Source organism: Lygodium microphyllum, chromosome 3 (genome assembly GCF_053477565.2).
Source record: "Lygodium microphyllum isolate KBCC chromosome 3, Lygodium_microphyllum_v1.1.10, whole genome shotgun sequence".
Taxonomy (NCBI): domain Eukaryota; kingdom Viridiplantae; phylum Streptophyta; class Polypodiopsida; order Schizaeales; family Lygodiaceae; genus Lygodium; species Lygodium microphyllum.
In genome coordinates this window covers 60,967,109-60,982,038 of record NC_141137.1, presented here as the reverse complement: position 1 = coordinate 60,982,038, position 14,930 = coordinate 60,967,109, and the positions used below count along the sequence as shown (strand labels likewise).

General features: G+C 40.9%; 1 protein-coding gene across 4 annotated transcripts in view; it reads right to left on the bottom strand.

Annotated features, from left to right (window-relative positions):
- The window catches only part of LOC148038403 (2-dehydro-3-deoxyphosphooctonate aldolase-like), a 90,018-nt gene that overhangs the window by 45,149 nt on the left and 29,939 nt on the right, over nucleotides 1–14,930 (bottom strand). For all 4 annotated transcript variants that reach the window (XR_015689488.1, XM_087671541.1, XM_087671546.1 and 1 more), the window contains 3 exons: nucleotides 14,004–14,078; nucleotides 13,645–13,729; nucleotides 13,323–13,381 (listed from right to left, as the gene is read on the bottom strand). Coding sequence is in view for 3 of the 4 variants with exons in the window: in XM_087671541.1 (XP_087527667.1) it covers nucleotides 13,323–13,381; nucleotides 13,645–13,729; nucleotides 14,004–14,078 (219 nt within the window). In the remaining variant the exon portion in view is untranslated. The remainder of the gene's footprint in view (nucleotides 1–13,322; nucleotides 13,382–13,644; nucleotides 13,730–14,003; nucleotides 14,079–14,930) is intronic.

Here is a 14,930-nt window from a genome sequence, read left to right as displayed (position 1 = left end):
TCGTCTAGCATCCACTGTCTCGATGGAGCAGGCTGAGGGATACTGAATGAATGAAGTGTGCTCTGACGGATCTTGAATGCAGCAAAACACCAAACTCAATGCTGAAAGGTGAAGGAGATGGTCCAGTAGTACCATGGCAGTCAAATGTGTGAGACGGAGAGAGGATCGAAATTCAGCGTGTGAAGCACAAGAACCAATGCAATAGACTAAAAAGGTATTATATGAAAGTACAAAGTACAACCCTTAAACCTTAGGGTTGTAGGGGGGTGTTCACACCCGAACACAATAAGTGCCCTTAAGTGTGTGATATAAGCACATACGAAATAAGACAATAAGTCTGGGGGAAAAACCTCTCATACCGAGAGTAAAAAGTGCCCCAGTGTCCTACTGATCACCGACACACCTCTATAAGCATAGGTGTAAGTGAAAACCCAACAAACCCCCCTAGAGTGAAGAGTGATCAAAAGTACAAGGATCATCCGCCACCAAAGGAGATCAAATTTAAAACATTGCGAAATGCTTCAAATTTGTCACGAGGAAGAGCTTTGGAGAAGATGTCTCACACATTCCTGGTGGTAGGACAATAGATAAGGCTAATATTACCTGCATGTAGCCTTTCTCTAACAAAGTGATAATGTATCTCAATGTGTTTCGTGCATGTATGAAACACTGAGTTCCGTGCCACTACAATGGCACTCTAACTGTCAATGAACAAAGGAGTAGGCTCCGTAACAGATACATCCAGATCAACTAGCAAGAGTCTAATCCATAGTTACCAGGAACGGGGAACGGGAACCCCTGGAACGGGGGGAACGTCCAAAGTGAGGAAACGGGAACGGAGGGAACGGTATATATATATATGTATATATATATATATATATATGTATATATATATTATATGTATATATATATATATATATATATATATATATATATATATATATATATATAGAGAGAGAGAGAGAGTCAACACTTGTCTTAGAATCTAGAGAGAGAGATCATATCAACCATAATTCATGAAATTAGACTCTAGAGACATAATAATCAAGTTTCAACAATAATAAAGATTCAAAACATTGTAACTAGCAATGGATTGTCGCATTCATAATTCAACATTCTAATCAACAATGTTGCATAAGTCCAATTGGCAACAAGTGTGCATTGCAAAAACACAAAATATGCACTAAACTTTAAAGCCTAAATAGTAAAGATCCAAGTTACAAGAGCTCCAATTTCCAAGTCAATACTCTAAAGTTCCAAAAGGCTAGCTACTAAGTGCTCTGATTCATGGAAGATGGCTCCACTGTGCCTGAATGCTCATCCTGCTGAACAACATCCTGCCCATCATCATCACCATCATCATCGTCGTCATCTTTTTCCCAACATATAAAAGAATCAGCCTTTGCAACTGATGTACGAGCTAGCAAGCGAAGATTGGAGCTCACATAAACTAGGTCATTCGTCTTCATTGTACCAAGACGATTTCTCTTCTTTGAGTGAATGTGATTGAATGAGCTCCATAGTTGCTCTAAACAAGAAGAGCTAATTGTTTGGCTAAGAATACGAATAGCCAAACTCTGCAACTCTAGAGCTTCTGCCCCGTAGTCCTCCCACCATAAAACAGCCCCAATATTTATCCTGTCCTCTAGTGCATCCTTTGTACCAAACATCCCTAATGTTTGCCGATATACAGAGAGCTGATTTTTAATTTTGCGTTGCATTTCACGGCTGGGATAAAGCCTTGCAAGCAATGTGTTCCAAGCCTTGACCACCTCAAGGTCTCTTTCTTGTATCTTTCCTTGAAACTCAGGATCAAGCACATATGCTGCAGCATGCATAGGAGAGTCATACTCATTCCATCTGCTGATGCATAACTCCTTGATCTGCTCATACCTATCTGCATTTGGTTCCAAACTCTCCAACCTCTCAATCATGCGATCCATACCTTCATAGATCTTCCCAATGCATGGATCCATGCCATCTGCAAGCCTTAACATGTGCATAATAGGATCAATCATTTGGTTGGTGCGATTAACCTCATCCCAAAAATCTCTATCAGAAACATATGCATTACATAACACAGCAGTAGCAGTGGCAGCCCCAGTCCAATTTTCATACTCATCACTAGCAAATAGCTCCCGAATTGCACCTTTGCAATAGTGCAATCGACCAAGCATAAGAAAGTTATATGCAAATCGTGTATCCGAGTATTTAAGAAGTTCTTTGTCACTTCTCTTGCGAAACTCAGCATGCAAGTACTGATGATTACATATAAATGTGATAATCTTGTTGCCTTTCGCAACAAGAGATGCAATCCATGGCAAGTCTCCAATATCCTTCAACAAGTTATTCAAGCAATGCGCCATGCATGGACTAAAGGTGATATGTGGATACATTGCCATTAAAATGTTTCCTGCTGCCCTATTTGTAGGTTCACCATCTGCCACAAACTGCACTACATTTTCTGCCCCAACAGCCTGCACTGCCTCGCACCACTCGGATGCCAATACATCTGCACTCTTTCCAGTCTCTGAAGCATCATGACTACCAATGAAGTATACATCTCCACGAGAATATGCAACAACACCATGTATGGACCTATGGCGTGTGTCACTCCATCCATCTGCTATCAATGTCACTCCATTTCTTGCCCATTGATTGCGAATATTTGCTGTTGCAATCTCTATGGCTACTTTCTCCTTTTGAAGCAATGTAGTCCTGATAGTTTCTGATGAAGGGGGCTTATATGTGGGTCCATACTCTACAATCTTTGTCACCATATTTAAAAAATAAGGTGACCTGGCTGATTTGAATGCAATATGGTCATGGTAAAAAAAGCGTGCCACTGCTACATCCGTTTCCTCTTTTTTCTTTGGTTCCCATGAAGTGTGCAATGAACTCTATTTAACACCACGACCTGTTGCCATTGATGGCCCACGAGAAGGCTGCGTTGCCTTTCGCAACAAGAGATGCAATCCATGGCAAGTCTCCAATATCCTTCAACAAGTTATTCAAGCAATGCGACATGCATGGACTAAAGGTGATATGTGGATACATTCCCATTAAAATGTTTCTTGCTACCCTATTTGTAGGTTCACCATTTGCCACAAACTGCACTACATTTTCTGCCCCAACAGCCTGCACTGCCTCGCACCACTCAGATGCCAATACATCTACACTCTTTTCAGTCTCTGAAGCATCATGACTACCAATGAAGTATACATCTCCACGAGAATATGCAACAACACCATGTATGGACCTATGGCGTGTGTCACTCCATCCATCTGCTATCAATGTCACTCCATTTATTGCCCATTGATTGCGAATATTTGCTGTTGCAATCTCTATGGCTACTTTCTCCTTTTGAAGCAATGTAGTCCTCATAGTTTCTGATGAAGGGGGCTTATATGTGGGTCCATACTCTGCAATCTTTTTCACCATATTTAAAAAATGAGGTGACCTGGCTGATTTGAATGCAATATGGTCATGGTAAAAAAAGCGTGCCACTGCTACATCTGTTTCCTCTTTTTTCTTTGGTTCCCATGAAGTGTGAAATGAACTCTATTTAACACCACGACCTATTGCCATTGATGGCCCACGAGAAGGCTGCGTAGCCACTAATCCTGGTGGTCTTCTGCATGAAGCATCATGCCCTGCTGGCCTTGGAGTCCATGTTGTTGGATCCACTGCTATATTTGGCGTCCTCCTGGCATGTGAATTCCCCATAGAAGTGGCTATGCGGTCAAGTAACTCCTGCATTTTCTCAATTGATAAATTAGTGCAAAAACGCACCTCTTTCCCCTCCTCATGTAGAAGATGGGCTCTCACTTTATCAGCCCCACTAGTGCGAGCATAAGGGCAAAGTTTGCATTTCCAAGGGCGAGCCCCTCCACCTCTCAATGGCACCTCTGCATCTACCTCATCCCACCATGACCAAGTAGTGCTTCGACTTCGTCAAGTTGTTGACGAAGTACCTGCTGAGGATGATGAAGATCCCATAGATGTCAATGCTGCCATCTATATAGAAGTGACAAATAATCAGTAAACTGTAAACTTCAATGAAGTTAGTAATTACAGAAATTTGCAGCCAACATTTCAACATCCATGCGTCAAAGTTCAATGAAATTGCAAAAATTTCAACCAAGGTCCAAAGTATACCGTGTGCCGCACGCGACGTAGGCAGGAGACTCAGAGGCAGGTGGGAGAGTCAGATGCGCAGAAGTAGGCACGGCGCACGCCCACGGCCTTGGCGAGGTAGGTGTGGCAGGCCAAGCAGCCAGCAGGCGGAGGAGCACGAGCAAGCGGAGAAGCACGAGCAGGAGCAGGCGGGGGAGCAGGCGGAGGAGCAGGAGCAAGAGCAGGCGCGGCAAGTGCACGGAGCAAGCGGAGGAGCACGAGCAGGAGCAGGCGGAGGAGCACGAGCAAGCAGAGGAGCACGAGCAGGCGGGGCAGGAGGGCGCGTGGAATGGCAGGTGACAGGCGGGCGCAACGGCAAGCCGCAGGTGACAGGCGACAGGCGGGGGCGTGTGGAGCGACAGGCCGCAAGCGCAGGGGACAGGCGACAGGCGGGAGCGAAACATCAAACAGGAGTTTTTTTTTTTTAAATTAAAAATTTACATGGCTGGGCTGGAACGGCCGTTCCAAACAAGGAACGGCCAAGGAACGGGATGGAACGGGCTGGAACGGGCTAGAACGGGCCAGGGAATGGGCTGGAACGTTTCGCCAGCGTTTCCTGGGCTCATACCTCCCGAAACGCGTTAATCCGTTCCTATGCGCCGGAATGGGCGTTCCCTATTTCTATGGTCTAATCCATATGCATTCAACTGTGGTAGTGAAAGCTGCCTTGTATTCAGCTTCACATGACGATGTGGCAACAGACGATTGTTTCTTGCTAAGCCAAGATATACAAGATGAGCCAAGAAAGAAACAATTACCACTAGTGGAGTGACATGAATCATAATCACCAGCCCAATCAGAATCACTGTAAGCATGTAACTGCAGTGGTCCCCCCTTGGCATAAACCAATCCAAGAGATCTAGTACCGTGCAAGTAACAAAAGACATGCTTAACAGCTTGTCAATGTGACATGAGTGGCTGATGCATATATCTGCTCAAGGCTAAAACTGCAAACTTTATGTCCGGCCTAGTGTTGCATAGGTAGATAAGACATCCAACTGCTGGAGCATATGTATGTATATCAAACAAATCACTATCATCATGTAATGACAGCTTTAGTCCAGGTTCCATTGGTGTATAGACTGGCTTGCAATCCTGTAAGCCAAACTTTTCAAGAAGTTTATAAACGTATCTTGACTGTGATAAACCAATACCTCTAGCATCATGTATGAACTAAATGCCTGAGTAATAATGCGAATACCCCAAGTCTGACATTTCAAAAGTTTGCCGAAAATTTTGTTTGAATGCTGAAATCTAATAAAAAATCTGATCAGTATATGTCCTTGTAAGCAAACGATTATCAACATATGGACAAATGATCAGCATGGATCCCCCTCTTTGCATACTTAAAGAGTAGACTCAAATGAGCTATTTATAAACCCTTGGCTGAGCAAAAAAGCATCTATCTTTGCATACTAAGCTCTAGGAGCTTGTTTCAAACCATATAAAGCCTTTTTCAACTTGCAAACCAAGTGTTCGGATCTCTCAACTGCAAAACCAATGGGCTACTGTACATATACTTCCTCATGAAGTTCCCCATGTAAAAATGCAATTTCAATATCCAACTGATGCACAGTCCATCCATAATGGGCAGCCAAAGTAACCATAGACCTGATGGTCGTCATTCGGGAGGTAGAAGCAAATGCCTCCTCATAATCAATGCCTTTCTTCTGTGCATAGCCTTTAGCTACAAGCCTTGCCTTATATTTGTCAATGGATCCATCTGCATTCCGTTTCAGCTTGTAGACCCATTTTGTTATGGCTTTCCTCCCAAAGGGCAAAGACATTAAATCCCATGTTCGACTATGGGTGCATCTAGATGACTATCTTTCATAGTCTGTAAATACCATCTAGGCATTTGTCTTGCCTCCTAACTGTGCAAAAGCTCTTGCTAAATTTCAGTTTCAGCACTTTGCCGAATATTCAGATCACCCAATGGCTGATTTTCTACATTTTCTAATAGAGCAGCTGGCTAAACATTGAGTTCACTTGCTGAAACTCCAGCTAAGTCACCAAATGTAATGGGCGGCAGCCCTTCAAATACATCACGAGCAACCTGATATGTGTCTAAATCAGCAAGGGATAATTCTGATTTTTCATCGAAGAGTACATCCTACTGACAAACACCTTTTTAGAGACAGGATCATAGAGTCTGTAGCCTTTGCTCTCACTACTATATCCCACAAAAATACATTTGATAGCCTTGTTATCAAACTTTTTTCTAAGTGCCTGGGAAATGTGTGCATATGCAAGACACCCAAAGGTACAAAAGTGTCCAACAGAAGGTTTCCGACTGTTCCAAGCCTCAAAAGGTGAAATTTTCTTTAATGATTTGGTGAGGCATCTGTTTTAAACATGGCAAGCACACATTACAGCTTCCATCCAAAAACTATGTCAAACTCTTTGCTTTCAGTATACATCTGGCCATCTCCATGAGTGACCGATTCTTCCTCTCTACAACCCCATTTTGTTGTGGAGTATAAGCAGCAGTGAACTGATGAACAATGCATTTCTGCTTCAAAAAAGAATTCAACATAGAGGATACATATTCCCCCCCTTGATCCGAATGGAGAGTCTTTATTTTACAGCCAGATTGGTTCTCAACAAGTGCAACAAAAGCCAAGAATGCATCATACACTTCTGACTTTTTCACCAAAGAGTAGACCTAGCAGAATCGAGTAAAATTATCAATAAAAGTCACAAAATAGTAACATCCTCCCAATGACTTTGTCTGCATAGGTCCACATACATCTGAATGCACTAACTGTAACCTAGCTATGGGTCTAAAAAGAGCATCACGGGAAACGAAAACCGATTCATTTTTTCAATTTTGCCCCGAAGTTAATGTAGCTATGGCTCTAAAAGCAACATCACGGGAAACGAAAACCGATTCATTTTTTCAATTTTGCCCCAAAGTTAATGTTAGCTGATTGGCCTCTTGAAATTCTTTGAAATCCCCAAATTTCAGCTCCTAAATTTCAAGTACTAGGGCCCAATTTTTTAGCACCCTTCCCAAGGTGGTTGGTAAATCTAATTTTTGTTGTAAATTAGGCGTAGCAGAAAATCTTCAATTACACACACTTGGGACTGAATTTGGTTGAGATCTCTTGAGGAAAGCCGTGAATTAATTGAGAGAATGAAAGGAAGTTTGAGGAAGAGAAATTTCAGAGTTTCATCACCAAAATTGGCTGGCATTTAATACTGCCCTACTATGAAATTTGAATTGTTTGATTGACTACAACCCACCACCAATAGGAGCCCCACATGAAGTCGCCTATCCTTGTGGCCTAACCTTGTTGTACCTATCTATAGAGAGCCTACCGAGGTTGTCACATGCCTCCAATGGCCTCCTAATCAGCTAGGGGCACCCCACTTTGACAACTTCCAATGGCTGAGCTAATCATCATGGCTGGAAAATTGCAACAGCAACTCCCTCTCTTCCTCTCCCAACCTCCACCGTGTTGGAATGAGGCTCCACCAGCCTCTAATAGCCTTTCCTTCGCTTGCATGTGCAAGTTTTGCCAAGTGGCAACCTTCTAAATGCATTTTTCAGCCCAATTGAAATAGTTTTCAGAATATTAATTCGAAAATTTAATTTAATTATTAATTCTTGCTCAGAACAAAAACTATACCAGCCAACCATTAAATTGGTTGGGCCAATTTGTTACTGAGCATTTATTAGCCCTTGAACTGGCATTAATTAATTAACAAATGTCATGTTCATAATGCCACCACTAACATTAAAGGCTAACATCTTAATATCCTTGGCCCATCACTGTGAAAGAAATAACTTACACATCACATGTGCACCTCACATTTGCACATTTGATGAACACTTCATCAAATGTTAAGCAAAGCTTCAAAATTTTTATCCACATGACAAACCTCCCATTGAAATCCTTGAAATCACCCTCAATTGCACTATAATTCGTCAATAGCATTGCCACTACTTGAAATACATATAGGCATCATAGTCAAACAACATGTACACCTATTGCTTAACTATGCTCATGCCCTCTGCATGTTGGAAATTCCAACCACTTAAACTAGTTACGATCCATATGCATGAATCATAAGCACTACCAAAACCTTAGGAGATGCATCCACATATCAAAACCCAACACTGTTCTAACCGCCAAGGCAAAGTAGTACATAACCTATGCATAAATAGTGCCTCATAGCAATGATGTACCACATGATAAGCATGCAAATCACACACCAATTGCAAACCGCATGCAACTTACGTAAATGTACTTCTCTTGCATCACCTACAAATGTACATTGCATGCAATCCATATCTCCCATATATGCCTTGCAAATGTACATCATATCTAAATGTGCATTCCATGTATGCCATGTGTGTCCATAACCTTGCAAATGTGTCGATTGACAACCTAGGTGCAAATCATACACATCTGCATATTGGCTCGTAGTGACTAGTATACTAAATAGTAATCCCAATGGCAGAAATACTCTCACCATACAATACCCACATACATCCAAGATCCACTACATGGTTGTTGTCTATCATTAGGAGAGTGGAGGTGTGCAACCTTCCCCTTGAATATTAGGCAATACTTTGGACCTTCTATGCTCTACCGAGCCTAAAAGAGCCTAATCCAAAAAACCGCTCCAACTAAAACACATTAAGGTCAAGTGTATCACTAAGAATGATTTGCCATGTCACCTTCTCCATCCATTTGCATCTATCATAGGTGAAACAATATTGAAACTTCACCAAGAAGCACATGAAAACTTTAACTTCACTTGCGTCAAAACCTCCACTAGATTCTAGGTCTTTGTCTCCCTAGACCACATAGATCCTTGGAACATTCACATTTCTACCAAAAAGGGTACATTGGCTGCATTTCCCTCATGATCAACACTATATACAAAGCATTTGGATGACCAACATTAAGACTATGAGCCCCAAAAATAGCGGGTTGCATATCTACATCACCAAACTTGCCACTTTATGCCCCAACATCATGCTGATATTGCTATACATTAAGTTTTTTGTTCCACTTGCCATACCAAGATACATTGGGCCTTGCATACCATGCATAGGTGACTGCATACCAAATATATTTAATCCTTGCATCCCCATGGCTAAAGCATTATCAGCCATTACTTGGAAAATTGAACCGCCACCAAATTGTCCCAAGTGATTGCCTCACTAGCATCATTTGTTTTTTTTCATTACCCACATTTGGAATTCATGCTGCTACATTGGCTATTCCTTCGGTGCATCTTGCTATCCCAAAGCTCGTGAAGATGATATCTTCTTCGTGCCTTTGCTGCCCTATTTTAAGTGGCTCAAAAAGTGCATAAACTAAGGATCTTTTACCAATTGCACTAACATTTTAGCTACTATCCTCAACTAATCTTTAAATTGGTCATCAATTTCCTTTCCCTCCTACTGATCGTTAGCTTCAAGAGGCCTAGAAGGACCCACCTCTTGTCCAATTTCTTGCATTTTTAGCTTGTTGCCCATGCTTAGTGCCTTGTCCAAGATTAGGCATTGCATTTCCTCCAACACTTTGTAACATTTTCAGCTTGAGAGATATCATCCCTGCTTGATCCCATCTTATTGTTTGAAGACATGCCTATTGTAATGCTCAACTGATCAATTTAGTAAAATGCAATCGCACTGGCTTACACACAAAAGCCTCAGAACCACCAACTCAAAGGAATTAATGGTATCCCGACGATGGAACCATGAAACCAACCTTCCTTCTCAAATAGAATGATAAATCACCTGATTAAACACTAACTACAGCAAGACAAAAATCACGTAAAAATGCAAATGTTACTATCTAAAATTGGCTGAAATTCAAGGCTACCCTGCTGCGAATTGTCGATTGACTCCAACCCACCATCAATAGGAGCCCCACATGAAATCACCTGCCCTTGTGGACCCTATATTTGTTGTCACCTACCTCCAATGGCCTCTTGATCAATTGAAAGTAGCTCTTTAACAGCCTCCAATGGCTGGATTGATCACCAATGGTTGGAAGATTGCAATAGCAGGGCTCTCTCTCTTCTTCTCCCACCTCAACAATGTTGGAATGATGGAATGAGGATCCACTACTTGCAGGGTCAAGTTTTGACGGTCTTTCCTTCACTTGCATGGGCAAGTTTTGCTAAGTGTGGCAGCCTTCTAAATGCGTTTTTCAGCCCAATTAAATTAATTATTGCTCAGAAAAACAACTATCCAACAATTAAAATGGTTGGTCCAATTTGACACCCAAGTATTCTTAAGCATCTATTAGCCCTTGAAATGGCATTGATTAATCAATTAATCCCAAGTTCTTAATGTCACCGCTCACATTAATAGCTAATAAAATTATCTAGGCCAAAATTAGTCACCATGTACTAGGTTGTACCTATCAAATACAACTTATTCACTTTTGCCTTTGATACCCACTAACATCTCAGGGTCCTTAGCCCGTCATTGTGAAATAACTAACTTGCACATCACATGTGCACCTCCCATTTGCGAATTTAGTTAACACTTAATCAAGTGCTAAGAAAAGCATCAAATTTTCACATCCTCATGGCACAAGGCACATGGAAATCGATAGCATCAAGAGAGTACCGGTTTGTGGCAATAGATCACTTGTAATTTAAGCAAGCTTTGAATAATGATAAAGAAATACCAAAAGGGGCACTAACCTTTGGGGCCTATCATCTCTTGTCTACCATGCAAGAGTATTCTTGCTCTCTTGCTAAGTGAGTCTTGTGTTTATTTGCTAATTTTTTTAATGTATGCAAATTAGTTTATATTCACTGTCCTTTAGATTATTTTTGAAGGCCAGTTTTAGTACTAGTTTGTATCATGAGTCACAGCTTCAATCTGCAAACGCCTCTATGTTTGGCACATCACTATACTCCAAGGCATATTACATGCCAAAAAACATCCTCATGCAACGAAAGTGGAATGTTCAACTATACTTTGATATTTTACATATTTATGAATAGGCACAAGGAGAGACAAGTTGTGACCAGCCTACGCGCCAATATCCTAACTGCGAGGATATTGGTTTCACAAAATGCAAACTACAAGGGCTCCTTACTACTAATGCTAGTGGAGAACCATGCCACATCATCAGCATACATAGGAGGAATAGAAAGCACCTGTGTTAGGGGAGAGGAAGCTCCTTTGCACTTTGTTGGATGTTGAGAAGATGCCTAGAATTCAGATTCTGTGTTCTCATTGTAGCTTACTATGAATTCAACAACCCTGACCGTAACTATATAATGACATGAAGTGTTATGTCATATTTGAAACGTCGTACACTATGTGATATATACATGTGATATGTCATATGGAGAGGTTTCTTGGGACTTCTAACGATGACTCCCATGTAATTCGTGAAGATCAAACTGTGATGACATGTATTAGTGAAATGAGACAATGTGATGTGACAATATGTCACAGTTATTTGTATCTGAAGAACAATTAGCATGTGTGCACTGCAATATGTGTTCCTAAAGAGTTGGCTACATATCAACCATATGACAGAGTAAGAAATCTGATCAAGAGCATCGAAAAACACACTTCCTGCAGAGTCCTATTGAGCATGCATTCATATTACCGTACACATTTTATTTTCTTCTATGTATCTTGTGAGGTTTCCATTTTGATATACTTTTTGTCAATTGAGCCTTAAAGTTGGCCCCTCTAAGGAGCCACTTGAGTTGTGTTCTGCATTCATATAACAATTTTGTGTGAAAGTGGCAAGTATAAAACTGCTTTAGATTTATACTAAAAGAAATTTTGCACGTATGGCAAGATTTATTGGAAAACGGATTGGTTTTAAGTGTATACTGCTCTTTATAATGCAATATTGGCACTTGGGTAGCCAAGGGGGGCATGTAGTAAAGAGTAGGTTGCACCACAGTAGAAATACAAATACCCCTGTATTTTGGAAGCTCAATACGATTGCATGTGCCATGTGGCAAACAAGATCCACAGACATGCATGAAGGATGATGGTGAACTGAAGAAATATGCTCTAATGACCCGATTGTGTCTTCTTTTCTTGTTCCCTCAATCTCTCACAGCTGCATTGACATGACTTTTACCTTTGCAACATGGTGAAAAAGTGTAGCCTTTAGGCTAGTTGTCTGGACTTTGGCTGTAGGTATATGGACTTGTTTGTGAAGGGTTGAAGTGGTTGTGTCCTTAGAAGGATTGCTCTCAGTGCTGACAGGTGGTGGGTTAGACTAGCATAGAGTATATGGGCACTTCTTGGGGCACTGTCCAGTTGTTCCCTTTCCATTCACCATCATCGACAGTGGCTGTTAATTGAGGGATCTAATTATTTGCAGCATATATTGCTATATTGTAAGTGTCTTCATCTCGCAGTCATTAAATCCCTTCCTTATTTGACTATTCTGGCATATTCAGATTGCCATTATTGTAAAATATCTGCAAAGTAGTATCTGCTGATTTGCATTGCTCTGGACCATGATATGCGCCGCTGACCTTTCCGTGCTGCTTGCAAATCTGGCCCATTTGTGGTTAAGTAATGTAGCCCACAATGGTTAGTCCCCCTATCTCATGGTCTTCAAGCTTTTGTACAAATCCTAGTCACACCACAGAGCAGCCAGCTCCTTTTTTCCTGTTCAATTAGTTGTTTGCCTTTAACTGATAGCAGTTATTTTCTTGAATAAAAAATGGAAAGATGATTTCTGTATCTCAATTCTACAGATGTGAGAGATTGTTTAATACACTGTTCTAAAACATTCATAATTAAACAAGCCATTTCCAGTGAGGGATTTCTGGTTCAACAGCTCAAGCAACATTATAACCCTCTTCTTATTTAAGATTCTATCATTTCTACTAATTTAGGTTCCATGAATTCCAACTATGTCATACTTTTCTTCAATTAATTTTCCAGACTTGACTCGAAAAAAGGCTCGCTTTTACACCACTAATCAGTTACACTCCCTGTTAGTCTTGCCGTCCTACATACATTTTCTCATGCTCAGTTTTTTCTTGCATCACTAAGTTTATGCTATCATGTATACAGAGGGCACTTATACTTGTATAGCCACTTTCACATTTCAAAATTATAGTACAGATAAATAGCATAATGACAATCTCAAGATGATAAGACTTGAAACACAAATTGAACTTACAACAGGGCTGCCTGACTCTCTTAACCACTCCAAATTACGAGGATCCACAATAAGATCATCTGCATCATTACAAAGGATAATTAGAGAAGTTGCATATCCAACAACGTATATCCAGGCATAACAAGTGAATCAAGATTCAAAATTTCTATGTGAGTTTTCAAATCAAAAGATGCTGACACTAAAGTAAAACTTATGACTTGTTCAGTAAAGATTCTCTATTCAAAAGTCACAATAATTTGATTAACTGATTCTAACTAGGAATGTCTAGCTTGGTGAAGATTACCCTATGTGTATTCATCAGATGAGCAAGACTGAAGCTTACTGTATCCAAACATTGTGCCACGTTCACATACCAAAACATTGGGATTCCCTGCCAACCTAATCTTTTCAGCAGAGTTACTCATCACCTGGAAATTGAGGACAAGGGGAAAAAAACTGGAGCAGTTAAGCTTCACGACTGCAAGCAGACATGACAAAAAGTGTAGCCAAGTACGTACAAAATTTAGAAAAGTAGATGCAATATAAAAGGCACATCTGAAATGAATTTAGAATATCAAACTGATTTAGGCACAAAGATACCAGGATGACAGAAACTTAAAAATAATTACTCAGGAGCATGAAGAGTACTCTTTGCAAAACCAAAAGAACTTTCTTTGTCTATAGCGATTAGCATAAACTTACTGAAGCTGCACAGAACTGGCCCTTTTTTACGTTTACAACCTTTCCTGTCCTTGCAGCTGCTACAAGCAAATCTGTCTAAGAAACACATTCGCCCAGCAACAGGTTAAATTTTTTCTGACAGCAACAATATCAAGAGAAACTTCTTAAGCTTGAATGAACTTCACAATAATTTCTATTAGATACTACTGCAGGTTTGCAAATTCTCAATTATGCCATATGATTGTTGGGGATGTTTTTGACCTACAAATCAGCTCACATAGAAACTGAAAGATTCCTTAAAATGTTGAAACTTGGAGTGAGATGGATTAAAACTATCTACATGGCAAGTTCATTTGAATTTCTGGCTGGCCCATATATCTGCAAAAGAAAAGGGTATAAACATAAAAGAGGTGGAGAAGAAACCTTCAATGCCATCCCCAAAGTGATGGCCTAGTCATAAAGCTTGAGCTTCATAACCTAGAGGAGGCTGCGTTTAAGCCCCAGAAGGTGCACCATGGGTAGGGACACCTATGTTCACATGGAGTGTTCGTGCAGTCGGAACTGTTGTCCCTCAAACACTTGGATGAACCGTCCTCCTTGGCAGGTGGCCTGAGGAGGAAGATCCCAGTTTCGATCAAGCTCTGCTGTTCTCTTGACTCCCAGATTATCCTTCATATCCATAGGAGATGCCTAAGCTGTTTCATGGCTAATATTTTGAGGGGAGGCGCCCCTCTTGCAGGTGTTCGGGTCTGAGTCTAAGGGAAGAAAAGAAACCATCAGTGCCAAGAGCAGCATTCCCAATATGCCTGCAGGATGCTCAGCAAGAAATAAGACAGGCCTCTACAAGCTTAGCCATAAGGAAGGCTCCATACTGCATAACTGCATGCCGAGATATGCCCTCCTATCCTAGGACTGGTAGACCCTTAATGATATCGGTCCGAACATGCT